This window comes from Nannospalax galili, unplaced genomic scaffold, assembly GCF_000622305.1.
Source record: "Nannospalax galili isolate Female #2095 unplaced genomic scaffold, S.galili_v1.0 scaffold488, whole genome shotgun sequence".
NCBI lineage: Eukaryota > Metazoa > Chordata > Mammalia > Rodentia > Spalacidae > Nannospalax > Nannospalax galili.
The window spans coordinates 1,811,581-1,837,208 of record NW_008360316.1 but is presented as its reverse complement, the minus strand read 5'-3'; the positions used below and the strand labels follow the sequence as shown (position 1 = coordinate 1,837,208).

Here is a 25,628-nt window from a genome sequence, read left to right as displayed (position 1 = left end):
TTTCCGTTGTCTCCATACTAATCTATGCATTCTTCAAGCAAGAGCCCCAAGGTAGAGCAGGAGAATGGCTATTAAAGGGGTGGAGCTTTAAAATTAGAAATCTGGGACTAATGCTAGTCTTGACCCTTCCTAGTTGCATGTTCTTAAGTAATTTACTAACTTGTTTTCTTCATCTGTGTAATAGAAAACTTGTGACAATTACGATTATTCTTGTAAGCAGAATGATTTGCATAGTTAAGTCTTCAACAATTACCAGTAATTATTATCTTCAAGGCTTTGTCCCTCACACTCAGTTCAGAATTCAAATAGCTAACTGCTAAGTGAAATAACTAGAGCAGGCTAGTTCAGCACATACTTTCAGCTGCATACTAGATGTTTTCTGAGTATTTGGATCCCAGAGCTCATTATCTTTAACTCAAACTGTTTCAGTTGGAGTGACTGACTTATTAATGTTTGTCTAAGTATTTCCTGATTTGACCACTCAGTCCTGTGTGCTATGAACTACTTCAAGTCCAGGCAAACCAAGACAGTTAGTTGGTCGTCTGAGAATTATGCTGCAAACATCACAAACTGACTTGAGTTAATAATATAAGAGAAAAAAAGGAAGGGTTCGGGGAAGGAGAATATACTGTTTGGATATAAAGCAAGTCATACAACTAAAAGAGAAGCTGAAGAATCAGGTCTAAAATGAAAACCTCTCAGGGATGCAGGTAGCAGGAAGTAACAGAGCTTCCTGGCATTAGCTCAGTCAAGATTTAAATGCCAGAGGCCCCAGTGGGTAAAGGCACTTGCTACCAAATTTGACAACCTGAGTTCAATCCCCAGACCCCACATGGTGGAAGGAGAGAATCAACTCCTAAAAATTATCCTTTGACCTCCACGTGCATGCACAAGCACATATGCGCACATGTGCACACACACACAAATAGGTGATTTTAAAAAAAAAATTTTAAAGATATAAATGCCAGGAGCAGAATTTGATTGGCCTAATTCATGTTAGCCAGAAAAAGGTGAGGCACTTGAACAGTGGTGGTAAACACCTGTAATCCTAGCACTCAGGAGGTAGAGGCAGGAAGATCAGAAATTCAAGGCTAGCCTCAACTGAATAGCGTTTTGAAGGCCAGTATAGGACACATAAGGTCTGTCTCAAACAATCTGAAGCTAATCAAGCCTTTAAATTTAACTTCCAGTTCACAGAGTAGTCTGAGATGGTACAGAGTAAGAGCAACAAATTAAGCAGCATCTAAGGAAAGACAAACCTGTATTAGGACCTTCTATTAGGCTCAGCCATATAAAGCTGATGATACTAGTTGTTTTGAACCTCAAAAATGACAATTTCACATGATGCATCATAAGGTAAGATAACAGACCTGATTTTTTTTTTCAAGAAATTAACATTTTTAAAAGGTGGGGAGGCAAGAGGATCACTCAAAGTTCAAGGCCAGCCTGGGCTACAAGCAAAACCTTGTCTTAAAAAAAAAAGGCTGAGTATGTAGTTCAGTGGGTAGAGTATTTGCCTAGCATGCATGAAGCCCTGGGTTTGATCCTCAGCACACACAAACTAAGCATAGTGGCACACCCAGGAGTATCAGAAGTTCAAGGTCATCCCTCATTATACAGCAAGTTTCAGGTCAGCCTGGGATACATGAGGACCATCTAAAAGGGAGGAATGGGGGGACACAATCAATTAATAATGGTAGGCAGACATCAAAAACAGTAGGCTAATAAGACAATATCAAAAGATTTGTGCCTTACCCTAATCCAGTAAGTATATGCCTTAATCTAACACTTTACCTGGCATAATAAATGGTTTGGATTTGACTCGGGAAGCAGAAGAAGATAGAAGATAAAAAGTTTCAGTTCAAAAATATGCTTTGGGCTGGGCGTGGTGACGCATACCTTTAATCCCAGCACTCAGGAGGCAGAGGCAGTCGGATATCTGTGAGTTCAAGGCCGGCCTGGTCTACATAGTGAGTTCCAGGATAGCTGGGGCTACAGGGAGACCCTGCAAAAAAAAAAAAAAAAAAAAAAAAAAAAATGCTTTGGGAAAATTACTGTGCCAGTGGTATCTAGCAAGGTTGTAGTCTTTAGAGTATTTTAGTGCTTGCTTGCTTTGTTCCAGCCACTGTATTAAGCTGTCAACAATGAAGATCTAGTCTATACCCTCAAAAGCCTCACAATCTAATAGGGAAAACAGACAAAGTACAATTAAATACACTATCACTACTACAATGAGAAAGATAAATCCGAGTTCTCTCAGGAGGAAAAAAAAAAGTACCCAATCAAAATGTTTAAGACATAGAAATTAGCCAGCCAACAGGAGGCAGAAAAGGATATTTCAGTCAGCAGGATAACCCTGAGAATAGAAATAGCCCTAGCAAAGAGGGGAGGGCAGGATTCCAGATTATGTATAAGCATATAAGTTCAGTACTGTAGAGCTTAAAGGGGCAGGGGAGGGAGAAAGGCTTAGTGGGGAGAAATAAGCATCAGGCTTGCTGAAAGATCCTAATGAATCGGAGGAAGGACACCACTTGGAGGCAATTTTCAAACTGCCAGGCAATAAATAGGTAATAAGGCCTCAAATACGATGGAAGCAGAGGATTAAGAGACAGTATTAAAATCCACAGATGGCAGAGATTCAAGCTGCATTGACTGGCATCTGATGGAACGTGGAAGATGAGGAAGGAGTCCAAGAAGGCTCTCTGGTTTCAAATTTAAGTCACAGTCACAGCAACGATGTCATAAACAGAAAAAGAAAAGACAAAGGCAGAAAGGCTTTACACCTGTTGAACCTGAGATGTTCATGTGAATTCCCTCCAGCAGATGGTTAAAACAGATTTAACCCCCACTCTTGCTATCCCCCTCCCTAGCCCACAGAAGTGACTGTTAAAGCTAAAGGAGCTGCTAATGTGAACAAGCAAACTTGTTCACAGAGGAAGACTCAAAGAATTCCAACACATTGTACTCAACGGACAGGAAGAAATGGCAAAGCCAAGAGTCACCCAATTGAAAGAACTGTATTGGCTAATCTTGGCTGTCAGTTTGGCACAGCTGGTAAGAAGGAACCTCGGCTAAGGAATTAATTTCATCAGCTTGGCCCATGAGCATATCTGTGGGGCGATTTCTTGATTACTAATTGATGGAGGAGGGAGTAGCCCATTGTGTGTGGGGGGGCGTCCCTCTGCATAGGTGGTCCTGGGTTAAGAAAGAGCTGAGCAACCCAGTCAGCAGCGTTCCTCCATCATCTGTGCTTCAGTTCCTGTTTCCAGGTTCTGTCTTGAGTTCCTGTCCTGGCTTCCCTTGATGATGGACTATGAGCTGTAAGATGGAATAAACGCTTTCCTCTCCCAAGTTGGTTCTGACCAGTGTTTCATCACAGCAACAGAAAGCAAACTAGGACAGAGTAGGATGAGCATATTCCCTGCCAGGGAATTCAAGAAAATTACAGTGTATCTGCTATATCACATATATGAAAAAGTCATGTTCTGCAAATTTACAAAAAAACAAAGAGGGAAAGCAGCAAAACGGTTGAAGCAGTAAGCAACTTTGAGGCACAGAATGAGGTTAAATGGAGTCAAATCAGAATATGGGTGAATGGCAATGGGCATGTTCTCTGTTCAATTGTGTTCCTGCACTTTGTATTCAACTGCTGTTATTAATGTGTTAGCAAAAATCAAAGAACTGGTATGAATTCTATACTAATATCTTCTATTTCTTATTCAAGTATGAGTCAGTTCACTACAAAAATACAAAAGAAATTATTAACATCTCACGATAAGGAGCTAGAGAGATGGCTCAATTGAAGATAAGCATAGTGCTCTTGCAGAGGACTGGAATTTGGTTTCCAGCACCCACCTCAGATGGCTTACAACTGCCTATAATTCTACCTCCAGGGAATCTGATGCCCTCTTCTGGCCTCCACAGACACCTGCACTCATGTGCACATACATAGACACACATGCATTCACATAGTTTTTCAAAGTATTTTAATCTTTTTAAAGCTTCCAATAAAAGATCTTACAATAATGTACCTTTCACCTCAACCTAGGGAGTCTTCAAGTATATTATCTAGTCCCTCTTCTAGTAGAATGTATTAAATTTTATGAACCAATCAGTAAATGACCAGTGGAATTACAAGGTCCCTACCCCCAATAGGTTTCTAGACAGCATGGACATACTTTACAACTAGACACATGGAGTTGAACATCACAGCAATCTATTCCAAACAGGTGAAGAAAAATTCACTTAGGAAAGTATTAGAAGCAAATGAATAGCAATTGATAGTACAAAACATGTAATCAGTGAAAAAAAAAAAAGCCTTATGAAAACCTTCTGAACAGTTTTAGTTAGAATGACATGGTATGGCAGAATTATAATCTTATTAGTTCCAGAAATATATGAAGAAGTCTGAATAAAGAGTTTGCAAGAGTTGAGCCCCACTCAAAAGACATTAGTCAATGGTATACAATACAATGTCATAGAGAAAAACTATACCACTCAATCCTCTTGAATACTTTTGTTTTTTGAAACACCATCTCCCTCAGTTAACCATGCTAGTCTTGAACTCACCATCTTCCTCCTTCAGACTCCTGAGTTCCAAGATTAAAATACACCTAGCTAGACATTTCAAGAATTTTGGCCTGACTGGCTCAAAGGAGACATAAAGGAAAGAGGCAAGAGAGCTAGAAAAGGTAGGGTAGGGCCTTATGAGGAATTGCAAGTGGCATGCTAAGGACTTTGAAACTGAAGACAGTGCAGTGCAAGAATTCTAAGAGAGAAGTAACAGATGTCAGGAGCGGCTATCCACAAGACATAGTGGGGTGGGGGTAGGGACAGTGACAACAGGAAAAATGGATCTACTATCACACATGCACAGATGAGAACAATAAAGATCTAAATTAGGGGCAATGGACATAAGGTGTTAACAAAGACACAAACATGAGGCGTTTTGGTTGTCTGAGAAGGGAGACAGGAGAGAAAAGAGAGTCAAGGACAAAGTTTTAAGCTCAGTCAGGTATTACCACTTACCAATAGAAGTTCCACAGTGAAATAAACAAGTATAGAAATGCTAGTTGAATTTGCAGGTGAAAAATATATTTTATCCCCAGTATTATATCTAAAGTATAAATTGTTTAAGTGTTTTAATTGTTAACCCAAGGACATGTGTTATCATTTTTTGGTAAACCCTCTTTCTGCTTATAAGAATGAAACTTTGGGGCTGGAGAGATGGCTCAGTGATTAAGAAAACTGGCTGCTCTGGCAGAAGACCCGGGTTCAAACCCCAGCACACACATGGATGGCTAACAATAGTCTATAACTCCACTTCCAGGGAATCTGATGCCTCTTCTGGCCCCTAAGGGCACTGCATGACACAGGTGCACTTACATACATACAGGTATAACTCATATCAAAGTTTTTTTTTTTAATTTTTTTAACTTTCTAGGAATTTAAGGAAAAGGCAGATAAATCATATATAAAAACATTTTAGCAAGGTTTTAAAGTACCAAAACAGGAATTTCTATGATATAGCTGAGATTCTTCAATATTTTCTGGCTTACTAACTTTCAGACATGCTTCATCCATGTCAAGTCTTAGTTCCCCCTCAATGTAGAAGAGCAGGGTGTCACCATGCACTGATATGAGCCCAGGTAGGTCCCTTACCATGCTATGACTTAGGGCTACTTAGGAGTTGTAGGCTCCTAGTTTCCTCAATAGCAAACAGGAATAATAGTACTTATTTCACAGGATTGTAATGATAAAGTACTTAACACTGGTACACTGTAAACAACCAATTTTATTAATTACTGTTTTTTTTTTTTTAAATGCCATATCTGGATTAGCCAGATGGCTCCGTGTTTACCAACAAGCCTAACAAAAAGTTTAGTCCGTGAGACTCACATGGTGGAAGAGAAGCAACACCTGCAAGTTATTTTCTGGGCTCCACAAATGTGGTATGGTGCGTACCATGTGCTGTGGCATGTGCACACCCACCGGCACACAAGCAATAGCTAAATAAATAAATGTAAAAAACAAAAAGCCGTATCTTGAGATATGTATGAACAAGAGAAAGTTAACTTGGATTACAGCTACCTGAATGTTTATTTTAAAAGTATTCATTAAACAGAATATTTCTGTTTTGTACACATTTCTATATTTGAAAAGAAAAAAAAATTAGGAACAAGCTTTAAAGGAAAAATTAAAGGAACAAAGCCTTAAGCTGGGGCATGGTGGCGCACCCCTTTTATTCCAGCACTTAAAAGGCAGAGGTAGGCAGATCTCTGTGACAGTGAGGCCAGCCTGGTCTACATAGCTAGTTCCAGGCCAGCTGGGGCTACAGGGAGACCTTGTCTCAAAAAACAAAACATGAAAAAGAATCAACGCTTTACATGAAAAGGTCTAGTACTGAAACACAAATTCAGACTAGTTTGCTTTTCACTTGCCTTTCTAGGTTTGGCTACAAAACCCCATTCCCTTACGTAAGCTTCAAATAAGTATCAATGATAATTAGTCCCGCTCCTACATGTACCTATAAACTCAGGATAACTTTATCCTCTTCTGGGAACTTGACACAGAAAAAGATAAGATTAAGAGGAAGAGTTTGAAAAAGGGACAAGGAGGAGGATCATTAAATCCTCACTTCAAGTTGCAGCCTTCTCCAATCTCAATTTTTAGAAAATTCTTCCTTGTAGCAAGATAACATTATGCTACCAGACTAAGTCTAGATATTGCTGTGTTGGTCACCCCTTTCCCTGGCTCTAGTATCACACCTTCTAACCCTGCTCTGAGTAAGTTTCTTAGGATCTCTCTACTAAGCAAAGCCTTCCAAGGAGCTGTGTACCACAAGGCATATGTAGTCTCAACATCATAGGCCACCGAGTCTCAGGTTCACTCCCTAATGCAGTCGCTCCTTTTCACCTCAGACTTTACTCACTCATTTCTCATCTGCCACTTTCAAGCCTGATACATACTTGTTGTTGAGATTCACCAACTTCATTCTCTCTCTCCAAAGACCTCTCAGAATCTCTTATTACATCATTATTGACTCAATAATTGTGAAATTATTTCACTTCTGCAACCCTCTTTCGTCTCATAAGCCTCATTTTCCTTATCTATCAGCTGATTGTTATAACTGTTTTATCTTTTGTCTACAATTTGTGAAAAAGGAACAATATCAAACAGCCTGATAATCACAACTACTTAATTACTGAGCTAAGTTATAGTATGACTTTAAGGCAACACAGCGTCTACTGGGTGAAACTAAATTTGACATGACATCTCTCTTGTGCTAAATTCACAATAAAGGCCTAGATTTGACCTAAACCCAGATTACTCTTCAGTCACATCTCTAGCACTACTCCTGCCCCTTCTCCCTCCCTCAATCACAACAGTCCTACTACAGTTTCTCAGGACTCTTCAGTCAGAGCATTTCCAAATCCCAAATGCCTCCTCTTTCTCCTGCACTTCCCCAGTTAACTTTCTTCCACTCTTTTGAGGCAGGGTCTCATGTAGCTTGGGATGACCTTGAACTCCTAACTTCCTGCCTCCATCTCCCTAGTGCTGGGATTATGGAGCATGTACCACCACACCCAGCCTTTTCTTTCATTCTTCTGGGTCAGTTCAATCCCATTTCTCTATTAAGAATCAACCAAAGTATCCCCCGTGACCCAAAGGAGGATTTTCTCATACACTTTCAGAATACCTTCATCATAACACTTATTGAAGTACTGGACCAATGGTAAACTTCTTAGGTACAGACTGGATTGTACTCCTTTGTGTATGTCCAAAACCAAACAGTATAGACACCTAATAGTCAATGAGCGAATGCTCACAGACACTACATGACTTCAGTAGGTTACATAAATGCTTCTGAATAAAAGTACTTTCCTCTTGTAAGGTGAAAATGCCACAGCTACCTCAAGGATTAAATGAGGTATCATGAAGCTCTTGATATGGTATGGTGTCTGCCACAAAGAACTACCATTTGAATGTCTGCTATTTAACATCCTAGTTATCCTAACACACCCTAGGAAATATAATGTTGTGACCAGAATCAGGATGTAAGGCTTAGCCAGCCACACTCTCTTTCTAGGCATGCAGAAGTCACTGGTTACCTTCCGATTCTCAGCAAGTACTGGGATCTACCCATTATACTCGAGTGTCCTTACAAGGTATCACTAAACTCCCAGAACACAATACTAGAAGTAAATCATAACAGCCTATACCAACATCCAGGAGAGGAAATAATGCCAGCTTTTCTGCACAAACAATATGAGTATTTACAAAAACTATTCAAGTTTTGCTTTGTAGTAATAAGTTTCTAGTAAAATTCCTGGCAAGGGCTGGGTACAGTGGCTCATGCCTATGATTCCAGCACTTGGGAGCCTGATGCAGGAGGATTGCTGGGAGCTTGAGGCCAGCTTGGGCTAGAGTTAGACCCTGCCTCAAAAAACAAAAGAGAGATTACTGGTGGGACACACACACAAACACACACACGCAGAATTTCTGGTGGAAAAAGTTCAAAATTAAGTCTTGTCAAAACAGGACTAATGACAATTCCAACTCCTAAGTTTCATTTTGCTTGTAAGTATTTCTCACAAAGGAAATGTAAGCTTGTTCAGGACCTAGAGGTCCTTTTTCATCTTACTCACATATTACTCCAGATATTCACCCCAGGTTTTTTCAAATCCATATTTAACTTTTTAGTTCTGAGAAATGGCCAAGGTTCATCTGCTCTCCACAAACCAAACCCTACATTTACCATACTACCTTCTCTTTTAATGAAATAAACATTGGCCTCAGCAAAACTCATGGACCAACTGTAACAGAAAAGGACGGTATGGGCTTAAAACCATTCCCCTCATCAAACCCAGAGGTCAAGAGTCCCACTGAAGTTTATGCATTCTACCTCACTGCTTTTCACAGCAGCAGAGACCTCTAGTGCTACCTCAATAAGCAGAGTTTGCAAATACAAGCTGCTAATGTCACCTTAATGAGACAATGGCAACATGCTGAGTAGCAACGAACTGAGTGACCACAATGAATGTTTACAGTTTTGTAACCACTTGAAAAATCTACCAGCTTGGTGCATGTGGTATATACAAGGTCCTAAGAATTATGCATCCAATTTATTTCGGCAAACAGGTCAAAGAAATTATCCTATGGGCACTCCACTCCAAGATGAGTTCTAAAAGAAAAGGAGGGGGTAAAAAAACAAAACTGGATTCTAAGATTGAAGGTCTGCACAACCTCCTTTCCAAAGCTTCAACACAATAGATGGTAAACTATTGTCCACCTTCAGCTCGCTCCAAATGCCAGCACTAACAGCAGTATGAGCTGGTACAAGCTCGGTAAGACTGATCCAAAAGACAGCCCTAGAATATAAGAAAATGATCTTGGCGCATCCTACCCTCCCCCATCCACCACCCTCTAACAAGTCAGTTACCCGGCTGGTCCCCACCCCCCTCTGCGGGCTGCCACCGCCCGCCTGGGCCCGGCTCGCACAAGGTAGGCACTGGGACCGGCAGAGGCCAGGCTCCATGTGCGGTAGCGCGGGAGGCAGCGAGGGGGTTGCGCCAGGCGGGAGGCTGCACCCGGGGCGGCGTGGCCAGGGCCGTGCGGCCGGCGGGAGGCGCGGGTACAGCATCCCAGTCCGTCCCCCGCGCGGCCCCAGCCCGCGAACCCCGCCTCGGCTCCACATCGCTTCCCAGCCGACACCAGGCCGCGCCCGCGTGACGGGGCCGAAAGCCCCGGTGTTTCCCGGTGCCCGCACCCGCAGTGCCCGCAGCTGAAGCCGGCTGCAGTCCAGCCGGGTCCCGCTGTCCACTCCGCCCGGCCACGGGCCGTGGTGACCTGAGGCGGCGGCCAACTCGGATTGACCGCCAGCCGACGAGAACCAGCCCGCGCCGGCCCCCGCCCCTCCCCGCCGCCCAGCGGCCCTGGCCCGCGGAAGCTCACTCACTTCCACATCGCGGCCCTTGTTCTTGAAGCTCTTGATGCGGTGGTTCTCCAAGCCGGGGTTCTCGGCCATGGCTGCGCGCAGCTCCAGCGGCGGCTACTCCTGTGGCTGCGGCGGCGGCGAGTCAGGGGGAGGGGGAGGGGAGGGAGGAGGGAAGGGGCGAGAGGAGGGAGGAGGGAAGAGAGAGGAGGAGGGCGGTGCACGTTCTCTGACGCCTCGGAGCGCGAGGTGGCGGCAGCGCTGGGGAGGCGCTGAAGGGCAGCGAGGGGCGCGCACCTGAGAGGCCCGCACGCCCGCCTGGCAGGCTCCCGGGACTCTTCTGTCAGCGCCTTTAAACACCGCCACCCGGCAGGGCCGCTAATCATGTGCTAGACATGGAGCACTACCCAGCAGTTTTAACCGTCTTCTGTGACGCGAAGCGGCGGGCGGCAACTACAATTCCCAGCATGCCCGGGAGTGGCCGGAGCCCTCCACGCTGAAGAGGGCGAGGAGCATGCCGGGAGCGCTGTGGCCGCGCTTTCGGCGCGGCGCCCCGGGAGCGCAGGCGGGAAGCCCCGCCTCTGGGCGGGGCCAAAGGAGGGGCTTCTCCATTGACGGCACCTTGCATCCAATCGAGAGTAAGAGGTGGGGCTCCCGAGGTCGCACCTTGCTCCCAGCAGCCTGAAAAACTAGAAAAAGGAATAGCCGCGCGTGCCTTGCTCTTTTCGTTTCTTTGGGGTCTCCTCAAATAGCAGCCACCCTCATACGCTGTTCTCTTACTCTTTCTTGGCTTTATAAATAGTACACTGATTTCCACTCCGCATATATTGAGTGTGATCTGCGTGTTTATGCTTATGTTACCTTGTTTCTTGCACTGCAGAATAAGAGCAGAGACTTTGGTAGGCGTTCTCGTGAATCTGTCAGGTCAAAACAGTACCCAGTAAATTCTCATAGAACAAATTAGCGCTCCAGCGTCCCCAGATTTCTCCAAAGCACTGTTGTGCAACCTTCACTTTGGCAGTTCTGTACTCCTGTGCCCCCAGCACCTCTTGTTCCTCCGTCACACACAATCTAGCCTTCAGGCCCTGGGCTGCAGATTCTCCAGCCTACCTTCTACCCGTAGCATCATCGAAGGAATGGTGAGGGAAATTTGGAACGATAACACCAACAGCTGTTTTCTGGAGCAGGTGGGCTTTATTTGATTATATGTGTGATAATTCCGTTTCCGAATCTTCTGCAGATTCAAGCTCATATGAAGTGTTAGTCTAACCTATAATTAAAATGAGCTAGGTCGGAGTTTGGTAGAAATACACCATAAAGAATTCAGTTAAGACCTTTTCCAAAAGAAAGGGAGCCTTACAAAGAGCTGGAGATCCAAGAGTTAGGAATTGAAAGGCCTAAAAGGCCTATGGCAGCTAGGTTCTGTAACCCACATTTGTTTTGTGAATGACAGGTTGCATTTATTGATGAACACAGGCCCAAGTAAAAACTTTAGGTCATCCTTGTTATATTGAACTGTGGTCCACCAATGTCAGGAAAGCCTGTTTCCTGGAGGAAAAAAAAAAAAAAACTACATCCTTTTTTCTCTATTTTTGTTTCCTTTTTTGACTTTTTAATTTACCCCTAACTCCACCGTCCAACTCCCCCTTTTGTCTATTTTTTAAATAAATTAATTCACATTTTTAACTGGACCTCAGACTCTCAGTATGCATCTTTGATCCTGGTCTGGCCAGTTATTAAAGGAAACAAAAAGTTCACCTATGACTTACTTAGAATAAATGCATTGGCTTAACTCTGACTCTTCAGGAGTTAGAATTTTTGTGTTTGCCAATTTTGATTGACTGGAAGAGAAATTTGCAGACTGTTGCTCAATTTCCTTTATAATTTGTCAGGTATTCTTTTGTGAGATTCCTTTATCCCCTCTGACACCTCTCTTTACCTGCTGTCACACAATTTAGACATACTTACTTTCTGCATGTCAGTTATTGCATTAATGCTAGAATCCCTAGGTAAACAGGACAGCCTGGTGACTGGTCTATCCCACTTCTTTACCAGAAGAGATGATGACAAAACCCAGTAATGCCCCCACAAGTGTGTTAGGTATTGAGAATGAAGAAAGAAGCTCAAGGCCCATGGACAATGGCCTTTCTAACCTGCTGGTTCCTCATGTTCCTGATGTTTGTGGGTCTCCAGGCAAGACAGCAAATGAAAGTCTATATATCACATAATGTAAGTCTAAGTGCTTAAAAGGTACAAGTTTACAAATGTAAATAAAAATATAACTACAGAAAAAAGCTGGGCATGGTCCCACACATCTTTAATCCCAGCACTTGGGAGGCAGAAACAGGTGGATCTCTGTGAATTCAAGGCCAGCCTGGTTTACAAAGGGAATTCCAGGCCAGCTGGGACTATAGGGAGACCCTGTCTCAAAAAAAAAAAAAGACAATTCCCCCCAAATAATATATATATCTCCAGAAATTCACAACTGTATCTTCTTATATATTTTTATAACAATTTAGAAACCTGGGTTTAAATTTAAATTTCCTGAATTCTTAAAATTCTGTTTCAGAATACCACTTCGTGAGACCTGGATGCCAGCCCAGTCAGCAGCCTGAAAACTCTGGTTTCTGTAGGTGTTTCATCTTCATTGTCAACTTGACTAGACTTAGACTCACCACGGAGATTGATGAAGCACATCTCTGGGCATGTCTGGGAGGGTACTTCCAAAGAGGATTAATTGGGGAAGGGAAGATACCCCTTTAATTGAAGGCAACATCCCCTTGTCTGGGAGTCCCAGGAGAGAATAAAAGGAGAAGAAAGCCAGCCCCACACCAGCATTCCCTTTGTTCTCAGCTTCCTGTATGCTGGGAGTACAGAGATCTTGTTATCACATGCTCTTCCACTGCCATGATGTTCTGCCCAAACTCATGATGACAAGTGATCAAGGACTGAACTCTCTGAAACCATGACCCAAAATAAATTCTCCCTTGAAGTTGTTTGAACAGGTATTTGGTCACAATAGCAAGAAAAGTTCTCCTCTCTTCCATGTTCTGGCCGTATCCCACAGTGGAATAGACTTGATTGTGTGCCTACCCCTATCCACAAAGTTCCAGTCCTGCCTACTCACCATCAAAACTCTAGCTACAATCCCCTACCTATAGTTTAGATGTGAGGCACCTCCCCCATAAAGTTCATGTATTAAAGACTAGTGCCTGATTTATGCAGTGTTCATAGGTGGAGCATTTTGGGAAGTGATTGGATTATGAGGACTCATACTTCATGAGAGGATCAGTATTTCAAAGGATTTGAATTTTGAACAGACTTGGGAGGTGGTGAAACTGTGGGAGCTAGAGCCTATTTAAAGGAAATAGGTCATTGGGGGCATGCCTGAGAAAGACAGACATGTACCCTTGGCCTCTTCTTCCTTTTTCTTTCCCATCCTCCTTCCCTCTCTCCTCCCTATCTACCCTGAGGTGAACTGCTTTGCTCACATACTCCAACAATGTTCAGCTTTATCTCAGGTTCACAATGGAGCCAGCAACTATAATCTGAAAACATGAACCAAAATAAAACTTTCCTCCTTTTACCTCATTCTCTTAGGTACTTGTCCCAGTAAGGAAAAACTAACACCACCTAAAAAGATCCCAGCCGGCCACTGCTCAGACCTACAAGGTATGCAAAGCAGTGGTATGATCTTTTCTCAGAGGACAGGCTCAGGAGGCCTGGGAAGACTGAGAACAGGATTGACCTTTTCAGCAGGGAATTCTAAAGCCCTGGTAGCACAGAAATTGTTCTAGAGTCACATAATCCTGTTGCTCCATGAAAGGGTTGCCTCAGAATAGAATCAGAGCAAGGTTCTTGGAAAAGCAGAACCCAGAGCAGGGTTCCCTCTTGTCTGGGTTTAAGTTTTCATTCTGCCATTATTCCTGTTGACTTCAGCATCCACACAGTTGGTACCCTGGTTCCAGTCTCTCTACATCCTTAACTTCACCAAGTTTCTACCCCTTCTAGCTCCCAGCAGTTCTGGAGTCCTTCATCTCTGAAAAATAACTGACTCTGAGGCCTCTGTGTAGTCTTCTCCATGTTAGCAACTATCCCCTGCTTTTCTGCCTCACTCTGATCCTGAAACTTCTAATGACATTTCTTTACAATGTATTTATTTCCTTAGCATATTTCATGTGTCCACCACTTGCCAAGTATTGTAGTCATCAGACCTAGTTATGAAAGGGCAGGAAAGTAGAGTTTGGAGGTGAAGGAAAGCAGACTAGAGACTGGAAGAAAGGGCCCGGAGCCTAGTTGGTAGTCAGATTTTTCTCTGACTCATTATCCACCTTTTCCAGGCAGTGGAAGTCATGCTAGTAGATCAGGTGATCATGTGGAGCAGGTGACATATACAGTAGACCCAAACCTGAAGAGGGTACAGAAAGAATGAAAGAGTCAGAGCAGGAAGAAATGTTGTGAAATGCTGTCTTCTGGACATGACATGGCTCTTGTACTCATGAATTCACTACAGCTGTGGTTACCTGCTTGAGATATGCACAAAGTCAAGCCAGCAAAATGAGTCAACACTCTAAAAGGAAACACTAATTGGACTCAGTGAGCTACAAGAAAAGGAGTGGGGGGACTTGAAATGGAGGGCAGGACATTTTTGAGGTACCTCTGTGGGAAGAGCTCAGGATGGATATGATCAAAATTGTTTATATGTGTGAAATTATTAAATCAAAGGCCTTCTATTAAAATTTTAAACTTTTGAGATTCAGATTAGACCTTAGAACATTAGATCTTAGAACCCTCAATACTCAATAAACTGTGCTGGCCATACACATACAAAAAAACTACATTTAAATGTCAGAAGTTGGGTATAGTGGTGCATACCTGTAGTACCAGCACTTGGGTGGTAGAAGCAGAAGGATCATCAATTTCAGGCCATCTTGGGCTACATAGCAAAACTAGCTCAAAAAATAAGCAAATTAATGAATTGATTAAATGGCTATAGAATACCTGCATATCTTTGTTCCTTCTATCAGGGCAAAATAACTTGCATTGCTCTGGAGAAACCTTGGATTTCAGGCTTAAATGCATTAATTGATCCAGAAGATTCTTGAGTCCCAAATCATTCCTGACATTTAATTCAGGAACATGTTTGATAAATGTCTACACAGTCTGTCAGCTGTCTACATTTGAGTTCCAGAGCACTGAGGCAAAATTCATGCCCCACCCTCAGCCTGGAAATAAAACCCTTATGTTATACATCCCAAGGCTTTTGAACATACTTCAGCTTATCCAAGTGTCACTCCAGCAGCAATGACTCTTCTGAGATCAGAGTAGAGGCTTGTACAACATCCAAAGCTGAAGGACACAGAGAGACACACACAGAAAGAGACAGAGACACAGACAGGCAGGCAGGCATACAGAGACAGAACCCTGTGGACAAAGCACTCCCAGAGCTTATTTCCTATAGCCCTCTCACAGGGATGCACTCTGCTTAGGAATTACAGCAGTCAGAGCCAAAAACTCAAATCCTTTCATCAACCTGAGGACACATAACAGCACCTCCAAGAAAATGAAAACAAAAGCAAATTGTCAGGGGAAGTGCTGAGTGACCCAAACCTCATCATGATACAAAATCCACACAATCTGAGTCACACTCAGATAGTCCAGGTTTTCTAAGCTTCGCAACAAACAATAAAACCCACAAACAGAAGCAAGATTATGCAAGAAGATGATAAAGTTAGGGGATAATCTGTCTTTACCTCCAAAGCTAGATTACAAAATATGCTAATTTAAGGAAACTTTCACTTTTCCTCTCCCTAGACCTTTAACTGAGATTTTTTTTCTCTTTTTCTTTCTTTCTCTCTCTCTTTCTTTCTCTTCTTCATTATAAAATAAAGGTAGACAGGGAGACCCTGTCTCAAAAGACCTAATAATAATAATAATAATAAATTATTTAAAATTTTAAAAAGAAAGGTAGACTGCCACAGGCAGTGCAGGATGTGTCAGGAGTGTTAGGAGCTTGACTGCCTTAGGTTCTCCTAGAAATGGACCTTGAGAGTGTGTCTGGAGGTTCTAGCAGCAAAGCTCCTATAGAGACCAGCCCTCTATCAGGGAAGGTCTTCTCTTTGACCCAGCACAAAACCAGAAACTTTGGTAAGGAAGGAAGGGGACACCAGCCTAGCCCAATAGATTAATTGAATGACCTCTGACAGTCAATAGGGTGACAGATGTCTCACCCAGATCTCCCTCATGTCCTTTAGCTAAGCTTTATGTCAGTTTTCTTTCATACAAAACAGCTAGTGCTGTTTTGGGAGTCTGGGAACTGATGGTAAGCATGAGGGCAGAGGAAGCCAGGTGGCTGAATGGTGGAGGATGCTTTCTGATCCACAGTGTGAGTGAATACAGTTCCAGTCACTGTCTACTAAGGAAAAAGAATCTGAACTAGGCCAGATTCTGCCATTTATTATGGTCACAACTATGAGGGGAAAAAATGTCTTTATTAGTAACTGTTTGACTACTGTAGAAAAGAAAATAGTAATAACTTACATTAATTGAGCGCTTAATATGTTCAAAGCATTATTTTAAAAGGTCCACGTATCTTCACAACAACTCCACACAGTTAGTAGAGCATAGTGTCTCCCATCTTACAGATGAGTAAACTGAGGCACTGTACCTGACTCAGCTTGGGCAACCTGAGTCCAGTTTATACTTTTGTTTGTGATGACAATTATCAGAAAAATGTATTTGCATGGACACCCATTCCTTACCATACACAAGCCTATGACCATACACAAAGACTAACATCTAATAGTTTCTGGTAGTTTGGAGAAAATGGATAATATAAGGAACCCTAAACATTTGATCTACCTTCATCAAACTCACCTCTTGGATTTTGAAGTTTCTACTGAGGCAATTGTTTCAGCCATTAGTAATTTTTGAAATCAACATCCTCCTGATATGCTCAATAAAGCCACTGAGAGTTGGGGCAGTTCATGCTTTTTTTTTCTTTTTTTCAGCTGTATGAATGAATAGATTCCTCCCTTTAAAGACCGGTTTGTGCTTCAGCAGAAAGACTTATAAACCACATACACCCTTCTCCACTACTGTCCATCCAGTCATAAGCACTATTGTTTGGGGTGGTTGTCCCCATTCCTGTCCTTTGAGTGAGACTTAGGACTTTTCAAATTTTTACTTTTATTTGTATGTATGTGTTTATGTGAATGTATACCATGTATGTGGGTGTCCACAGAGGTCAGAAGAGGGCATTGGATCTGCTGGAGCTGAAATTACAGGCAGTTGTGAGCCACCAACATTGGTGCTGGGAACCGAACTTGTGTTCCGAAAGAGCGACGAGTGCTCTTAACCACAAAGCAACTGTGCAGCCCCTTTTGGGGCTTTTGTCAGCACCACCAGATAAGAAACTGTCTAGTAGTGTATTACCTACTTTTCTCACTGCTGAGACAAAAATGTCTGAGAAAGGGGCTGGGGAGATGGCTCAGCAGGCAAATAAAAGTGCTTGTTGCACAAGCCTGATGACCTGAGTTCAATCCCTGGAACCTATGCACAAAGCTGAATGTGGTAGCACACATCTGTAATCCCAGCACTTCTACAGCAAGATGGAGATGGAGACAGGAAGCTCACAGGTCAGGTACCCTAGAGTACACTGCACAGCAGCAGAAACAGAGAGACCCCAACTCAACACAAAGAGGAAAGTGAGAATTGATCCCCACACAGAATAAGTGAATGACATTAAATTTTTTAATATTTTATTTATTTTTATGTGTATGCATGTATTGCCTGCATGTAGGTAAGTGTACCTGTGTTGTGCAATGTCTACAGAGGACAGAAGAGGCTGGATCCCCTGGAACTTGAGTTACAGACAGTTGTTAGCTGCCATGTGGATGCTGGGATTTGAACCCAGGTCTTCTGCAAGAATAGCCAGTGTTCTTAACCGCTGAGCCATCTCTCCAGCCTGACATTATATTTTTAAATAAATGGGAAAAAAACAATTTAAGGAAGGAAAGGTTAGTTCTTGCTCACAGTTCCACAATGATAAGGAAGACACAGTGGCAGGGGTGTAAGGCTGCTGGATGTTGCAGCCATGGTCAGGAAGTGGAGTAGGGTAAATGGCAGTGCTCAGCTTGTTTTTTCTCTCCCTTTTTTTTTTTTTTTTTTTAACAGGATCTTACTGTGTAGCCCCAGCTGGCCTGGGACTCATTATGCAGATCAGGCTGGCCTCAAACTCACAGAGATCCACCTGCCTCTCTACCTCTGTACTGAGATTAAAGGCGTGTGCTACCACGCCTTTCTCATTCGTACTGCTTTCTCATTTTTATTTAGTCTGGAAACCTAGATGATGGAATGGTACCACCCACAGTTAGAATGGGTCTTCCATCTCAATTAATCTAATCTAGAGAGTCCCTCATAGATATACCCAGGGGTTTGTCTCTTAGGTTATTGTACAGCCTGTCAGCTGTACACAACTGGACTTGAACACAGGCAGACACAAGGCTAGAGCTTCTTTGTTGGGACTGCTGGAACCCAGTACACAGAACTGGAAGCAACCCAACTAGGGGAAGGCAGTGTCAAGAAGAGAGTGAGCCTGGGGGCATTTCTCAACTCCTGAAATGTTTTGGTGCCCTATGCCCCAATAAATTCCACTTTTTGCTTACATCTTACCATAGATAATGGAGGAACTTTAATACATTACTGTAATATTTCTCAAGCTCGTTTTCTCCTCTTTTCTTTCTGGCATGGATGGTTCAAATTGCTTTCTCTTCTCAGACACCCTATTTATTCTTACCTTACAAAGACCCCAACTGGAGTGTCTTAAAACAACAGCCACTTACTCATTCTCCTAGATTGGCAGCCTGGTGATCAGACTTATTTCTTAGCTTTACCACAGGAGCAAATTCCTCCCTAAGTCCAGTGGCTTGCACCAACAAGTGCCTCTCAGTCTGCCACCGCATGTCCACCATCGCCCAGGTTAAGGCTGTGCTTCGCCCCATCTGTTTTCATGTTCGAGGACCAAGGCTACAGGAAGCTTTCCTCTCTTACTCCAGGATACGTAACCTTTATAGAAAGAAAAGAGCAAAAAAGGAGCAGGTGGGTACATGCTGTCCTACTTGGTTTTCATTCTCAGCTTGACACAGCCTAGAGTCACCTGGGAAGAGGGAACCTCAGCTGAAGAATTTCCTCAATCAGCTCAGCCTGTGGCCATGTTTGTAAGAGAGCGTCTTGATTAATGATTACTGTAGGAGAGCCTAGCCTACTGTGGATGGTACCATCTCTAGGCAGGGGTTGGGGGCTTGGTTGTATAAGAAAAGCTAGCTGACAAGAGCCAGTGAGTGAGCCAATAAGCAGTGTTCCTCTTGCGTTTCAGTTCCTGCTTGAGTTCCTGCCCTGGTTTCCCTCAATGATGGATTGTAATCTGGAAATATTAGTCAAATAATCCCTTTCCTCACCTAAGATGCTTTTAGTCACAGTGTTTTGTTTTGTTTTGTTTTGTTTGTCTTATTGAGACAGGTTCTCCCTGTAGCCCCAGCAGATCTGGAACTCACTATGTAGACCAGGCTTGCCTCGAAGTCACAGAAATCCACCTGCCTCTGCCTCCCAAGTGCTGGGATTAAAGGTGTGTGCCACCATGCCTGGCTTTAGTCAGAGTGTTTTATCACAGCAAGAGAAAAATAAATTAGAACATGCACACTGACTCTATGAAGCCTCAGTTGACCAGGGGAAACCTCTGACTTTGAGAGCTCCTGTAGCTAGGTGAAGAAGTTAGGTGGGCACTCAAGGCTCTTCATGAAAGGGTAAGATAAAGATACACACTGCTGTGGTTAAAAATGCCCTGCAAAAGTTTAGGTGATTGGGACTGGTGTGGCTCAGTAGTAGGATGCTTATGTAGTATGGTGAGGTCCTGAATTCTATCAGTGTGGGGACTTCATGTGTGTGGAAATTTAATTTCCATATTCATGTATTAAAGATAAGTGGAGATTTATCCTCTCGGTTGTAACTGGGATTAGATGAGTCCATGAGCATGAAGCCTACATAATAGCAGAAGTGGCTTCTTTAAAAAAGGGAAAGGGGCTGGAGAGTTGGCTCAGTGGTTAAGAGCACTGGCTGCTCTTGCAGAGGACCTGGGTTCGATTCCCAACACCCACATGGCAGCTAACAACCATCCATAACACCAGTTCCAGGGGGATCTGATGCCTTCTTCTGACATCTGTGGGCACTGTACAACACAGGCGCACTTACATACATGCACGCAATACACTCATACACACAAAATAAAAATAATTTTAAAAAATTAACAAAAGGAAAAGATCTAGGGTCTGTCTCCCCACAGGGTGCCTCTGCCATGCTACACTGCAGTGAGATGCCCTCAAAGTCAGTCAAATAAACCTCTCTTCTTTATAAAATGAACCAAACCTCAATATCTCTCTCTCTCTCTCTCTCTCTCTCTCTCTCTCTCTCTCTCAAAAGTCTTACTATGTAGCCCAGGCCAGCCTTGAACTTAAAACCCTCTTGCCACTACCTATTGAGTACTGATTTTGTAGAGGGTGCACCACCACACCTGGCTTTCAAAGATTTTTTTTTTATAGCAACAAAAAATAGACTAAGGCAAAAAAAAAAAAAGAAAAAAAAGAAAAAGAAAAAGAGACAGGCAGAGAAAGGAGAATTTACACACCATATTCATGGCATTTATACACTACTCTTAGCACAATTTCCTTTCTCTGCTCAAGGTTGATGGTCAGCACCAACCTGGGATCTGGGATCAGTCCTTTTCTAGTCAGAGAGGATTCTGGCAGCCACTCTCCAAGCAGTTGTCCAGTTCTGCTGAACGCGTTCTAGCTATAGACTCACCCTCCATTCTAGTAATGGAGACTCACCCTCCTGCCCTGTCCCTGGAGACATAGTGACTCTGCTGGGCTTTCTTTGCACCAGCTGCTCATCAGGGAAAAACACAGTCCCCAGGAAGAAGTTTCCTCCAACTCACAGACCTCACTAACTCTAAATAATGTTGTCAGTCATACCCGAAGCCCATCAGTGGGTAAATTCATTCGTTAGGTCAGACCCTTCATGATGTAATTGTCTCTGGAAACACATACACACACACACACACACACACTTAGAGCCGTCATGATTTGTCTCTGGAAACACACACACACACACACACACACACACACACACACACTTTATTAATCTCTTAGGCATTTCTCAATCAGATCTAGTTGAGAATTAAGATTAACCATTGCAATGAGCCATGTGGATTTACAGAAGCTTCCCCATGCTGCACAGCCAGTAGAGGCAGTTTTCATCTGATTTTCTCTTCTGCTCTGCTACTATCAATCTCCTCCCCCTCCAACCCCCTGTGAGGATTAGCTTCCTCGATTTTAGGCTGAATGTATAATAAAGTGATAGGTAATAAGATATGCACCCAAGTATATCTTCAACAACATTTATTGCCTGTGGTAATTTCATTTTCAGGCTTGGTTACTTCCAGGGGTCCCACAATATCATCCAAGTATTTTCTACCTTTCCCCTTCACATCTCCACCCAACTGGTTTTCCATTTTCAGAGTTGCCCCTTATGGCCACAAGAAGGTTGCCACAGCTCTGAGATGAAGTCCACATATAACTACATCCAAAGGTAGGAAAAGGAGCCTGTCTCCTTACCCTGACTGCCTGTCCTGGTTTGTTTCTTCATTGCGGTGACAAAATACTCTGACCAATACCAACTTGGGGAGGAAAGGGTTTGTCTTACATCTCCCAGGTCACAGTTCATCAGGGAGCTCAGGGCAGGAACCTGGAGGCAGGAGCTGGAGCACAGGCCATGGAGGAACACTGCTTCCTGGCTTGCTCCCCTGGCCCCTGCTCAGCCTGCTTTCTTATGCAACACAGGCCCACCTGCCCAGGGGTGGCACCACCCACAGTGGGCTGGGCCCTCCCACATCACTCATCAATAAGATGCCCCTTCAGACATGGCCACAGGCCAGTCCAATAGAGGCAATTTCCCAATTGAGGCTCCCTCAACCCAGATGTGTCAAGTTGACACTAAAGCTAATCCAGCACACCCCCCTGACATCAGAAAGAAAAATCTTTCCTGGATGTTGTAAAAGACATACATGTAAATTCATCCAGTGGGGTTGAGTTTCATGCTTATACTATAATAATAAAGGCTTCTAGAGTAGGGAAGTGGGTTCTGGCAACAAGGATGAAAACTGAGGAGAGAATAGCTGCTAGGGAGAGAACAGTGGTGTGACTTTTTACTTTTGTATCCCTGTGACCAAAACACCTGACAGAAGGACTGATGTAGGCTCATAGTTTCAGTGTATTTGAGTTCATTGTAGTGGGAAAGGCATGGTGGAACAGCTCAGCTCACAGCTGTGGGAGCGTGTGGCAGAGGCTGTTCACTAACAGAGAGCAAGACTGGACCGGGGACAAGGTAGAGCCTTCAAAGACCCACCCCTCCTGACATACATCTGCCAACTAGGGACCACCTCTTAGAGTTTCCAAAACTTTCCAAAATAATGCCTCTAATGGGGACTAAGCTTTGAAAACATAAGCCTGTGGGAAGCATTGCCAAATCAAACTAACATAGAGCACAAATCCCAGCCACGTGGAGCAGCATGGTGTCTACTCACATCTGTGCTCTGTAAGTAACATGCCTGGATGTTACTCAACCATGCTCTTTGAAGGTGGGTTGATTGTACTTAATATGAGTATTTGGGAAGCTTCATAGAGTCCATCCTTTCCCACAACCTTTGTGGGATTATCAGAGGGGAAGTTATCAAAACTCCTCCCTAAGAGGAATCCCAGAAATACCTTTACTGCCATTTCCACACACGTGGTCCATGTGCTAGTTTTAACTGTCAACTTGATACACCTGAGAAGAGAGTCTTAATGAGGCATGATTTAGATCAGGTTGGCCTGTCTGTGGAAAATCACCTTGATTGTTAATAGATGTAGAGAACCCGGCCCACTGTGGGCAGCACCATTCCCTAGGCGGCGGGGGGGGAGGGGGTCCTGGATAGTATAAGAGAGGAGAAAACTAGCTGGGCACAAGCAAGCAGAGATGCATTTGTGTTCTCTCTGTTCTTGACTGTGGCTGTGATATGACTAGCTGCCCAAGTTCCTGCCTTGACTTTCCTGGAATGATGGACTATTGAAGTCAACATGTAAGTGAAGCAGACCCTTTCCTCTCCTTTGTTGCCTTTTTTCAAGGTATTTTATCACAGCAATAGAAACGAAACTAGAGCAGTCTGGTGGGCTGAGAATTACCGATCACAGACACAAGATCCAAGTGGCAGAGTCACTTGAAGTGACTTTCCCATCATTAGAGACCTACTGGGAGCTGGGGAGACCTCCCAGTCAGTAAAGTGCTTATCGCACAAGCTTGAAGACCTGAGTTTGTGTCCCAAAATACACACTAAAAAAAAAAAAGCCAGGCACATTGATGACTGATGTGTCTGTAATCCCAGAACTGGGGAGGTAGAGACAAGAGGATCCTGGGGGCTTGCTGATTAGCCAGTGTAGCTGAATTGGTAAGCTCCAGGTTCAGTGAGACATCCTATCTCAAAAATAAAGTGGAAAGTGATTAAGGAAGACACATGATGTTGACATCTGGCCTCCACAGGGATACACGCACACATGCACATGCACACACACACACACACACATACTACTACTACTACTACTACTACTACTACTACTGAATTTTAGATCTGTACTTGTATCCAGGCTGCTTGGCTTCAACAATTCTGCAATCAAAGAAAGGTGAGCAACAACACTAACAATGGCCAAATAAAATAGAATGGGCTGGAACTACACCAGAAAGTGACTAGCTTCTTGGCCCTATGGTAACTGAAACTCATCATTGGCCTAACGAGGAAAGTAGTTTTTGTCATTGGCTGTCTTGAAAGGCTGAAATAGAGCAGTGCTTTCAGCACTCAGCTGAGGACACATGGCCTCATCTGTCTGAAGGAATAAGCATAACATCATGAGTGCCCATTGCCCAGCCATCAGGTAGGACCCAGAAAGTCCTCACTCTGCAACAGATACTTAGGGACCTGGCCCTGCCACAGCAAAGGGGTCCCAGGCCAAGGAGCTTGATAAACAGATATTTTTGACACCATGTGGTAAGTGCTATTAAAGGCATTTGACCAGAGGCTGTGGGCATGCTGGTGGGCAGAGGGGCAGGAGGGTGGATGTCAGGAAAGCCCCTGACTGAGGTCATCCTAGGTTCCTGGACAGTGCAGTCACTCAGGTTCAAAACAAGAATCCTGAGTCATGAAGAAAGAGCTAGAAGGAATTCAGAAGCTCCACTAAACCAGGCAGGGTAAGGGGAGGGCATTGGAAAAATTGCCTCTCAAGATGGTTTTCAGAAAAACATTTTGGTAATTCTATATATCAAATTCAGGATTGTTTGTTTTTGAGCTTGGTTTATGGAGCCATGGTTGCATATGGCTTTATGTGTGCTAGCTCAGATGATAGAATAATTTGCATAGCCATCTAATTTAAAACTTACATTAACCACCAGCCCTATGGTAACTGAAACTCAGTTCAATTATCTTATTTTAAATATTTCTTTTTTATTTTTGTTATTATTAAATTGTGTGTGTGCACATACATGTGCACCCATGTGAGCATGCATGCAGAGGCCAGAGGGGTGTATCAGGTGTCTTCTTCCATTGATCTCCATCTTATTTTTAAAACAGGGTCTCTCACTGAACCTGAAGCTTGCTGATTGGGCTATGCTGGGTGGCCAGCAAACCTCACGGATCCTCCTGTCTCTGGCCCCAAATCAGGTATTACAAGCACCCATGGACATGGTTGTCTTTTTTATGTGGGTGTTGGGGATCTGAACTCAGGTCCTCTTACTTTCATAACAAGCACTCTTGCCCCTGAGCCATCTCCCAAGCCCTATTTGTATTATTTTTAATTATTCTCATTTATTTATTCTGTGTGTACATGTGTGGGGGCACATGTGTGCCACAGTGCACATGTAGAGGTAGAGGAAACTTGCAGGAGTCAGTTCTCTCTTTCTACCATGTAGTTCTGGGGATTAATTCATGTTGTCAGGCATGGCAGCCAGCTCCATTGAGCAGTCTCCTCAGCCCTTATGTCCTGGTTTGTTTCTTCATTGCTGTGACAAAACACTCTGACCACTACCAACTTGGGGAGGAAAGGGTTTATTTATCTTACATCTCCCAGGTTGCAGTTCATCAGGGAGCCCAAGGTAGGAATTCAGGGCAGGAACCTGGAAGCAGGAGCTGGAGCATGGGCCATGGAGGAATGCTGCTTACTGGCTTGCTCCCCTGGCCCCTGCTCAGCCTGCTTTCTTATGCAACACAGACCCACCTGCCCAGGAGTGGCACCACCCACAGTGGGCTGGGCCCTCCCACATCGCTCATCAAGAAGATGCCCCTCAGACATGGCCACAGGCCAGTCCAATAGAGGAAATTCCTCAATTGAGGCTCCCTCAACCCAGGTGTGTCAAGTTGACACTAAAGCTATCCAGCACACCTTATTATTTTGGAGACAAGATCTCACATAGCCAAGGCCATTCTCAAGCTCACTGTATAGCAAGGATAACCTTGAATTTCTGATCCTCCTGCCTCTATCTCCCAAATACTGAGATTACAGGTGTGTACCACCATGCCTAGTGTACGCAGTACTAGGAATCAAAGCCAGGCACTCTC

The 25,628-nt window shown here is 43.6% G+C and overlaps 1 protein-coding gene across 1 annotated transcript in view; it reads right to left on the bottom strand.

The window, feature by feature from the left end:
• Positions 1 to 10,257, bottom strand: part of Kpna3 (karyopherin subunit alpha 3) — a 68,751-nt gene extending 58,494 nt beyond the window's left edge. Inside the window, exon 1 of the mRNA XM_008824972.3 lies at positions 9,959 to 10,257. Coding sequence (XP_008823194.1) covers positions 9,959 to 10,027 — 69 coding nt within the window. The 5' untranslated portion in view covers positions 10,028 to 10,257. The remainder of the gene's footprint in view (positions 1 to 9,958) is intronic.
• Between the last annotated feature and the right edge of the window lie 15,371 nt (positions 10,258 to 25,628).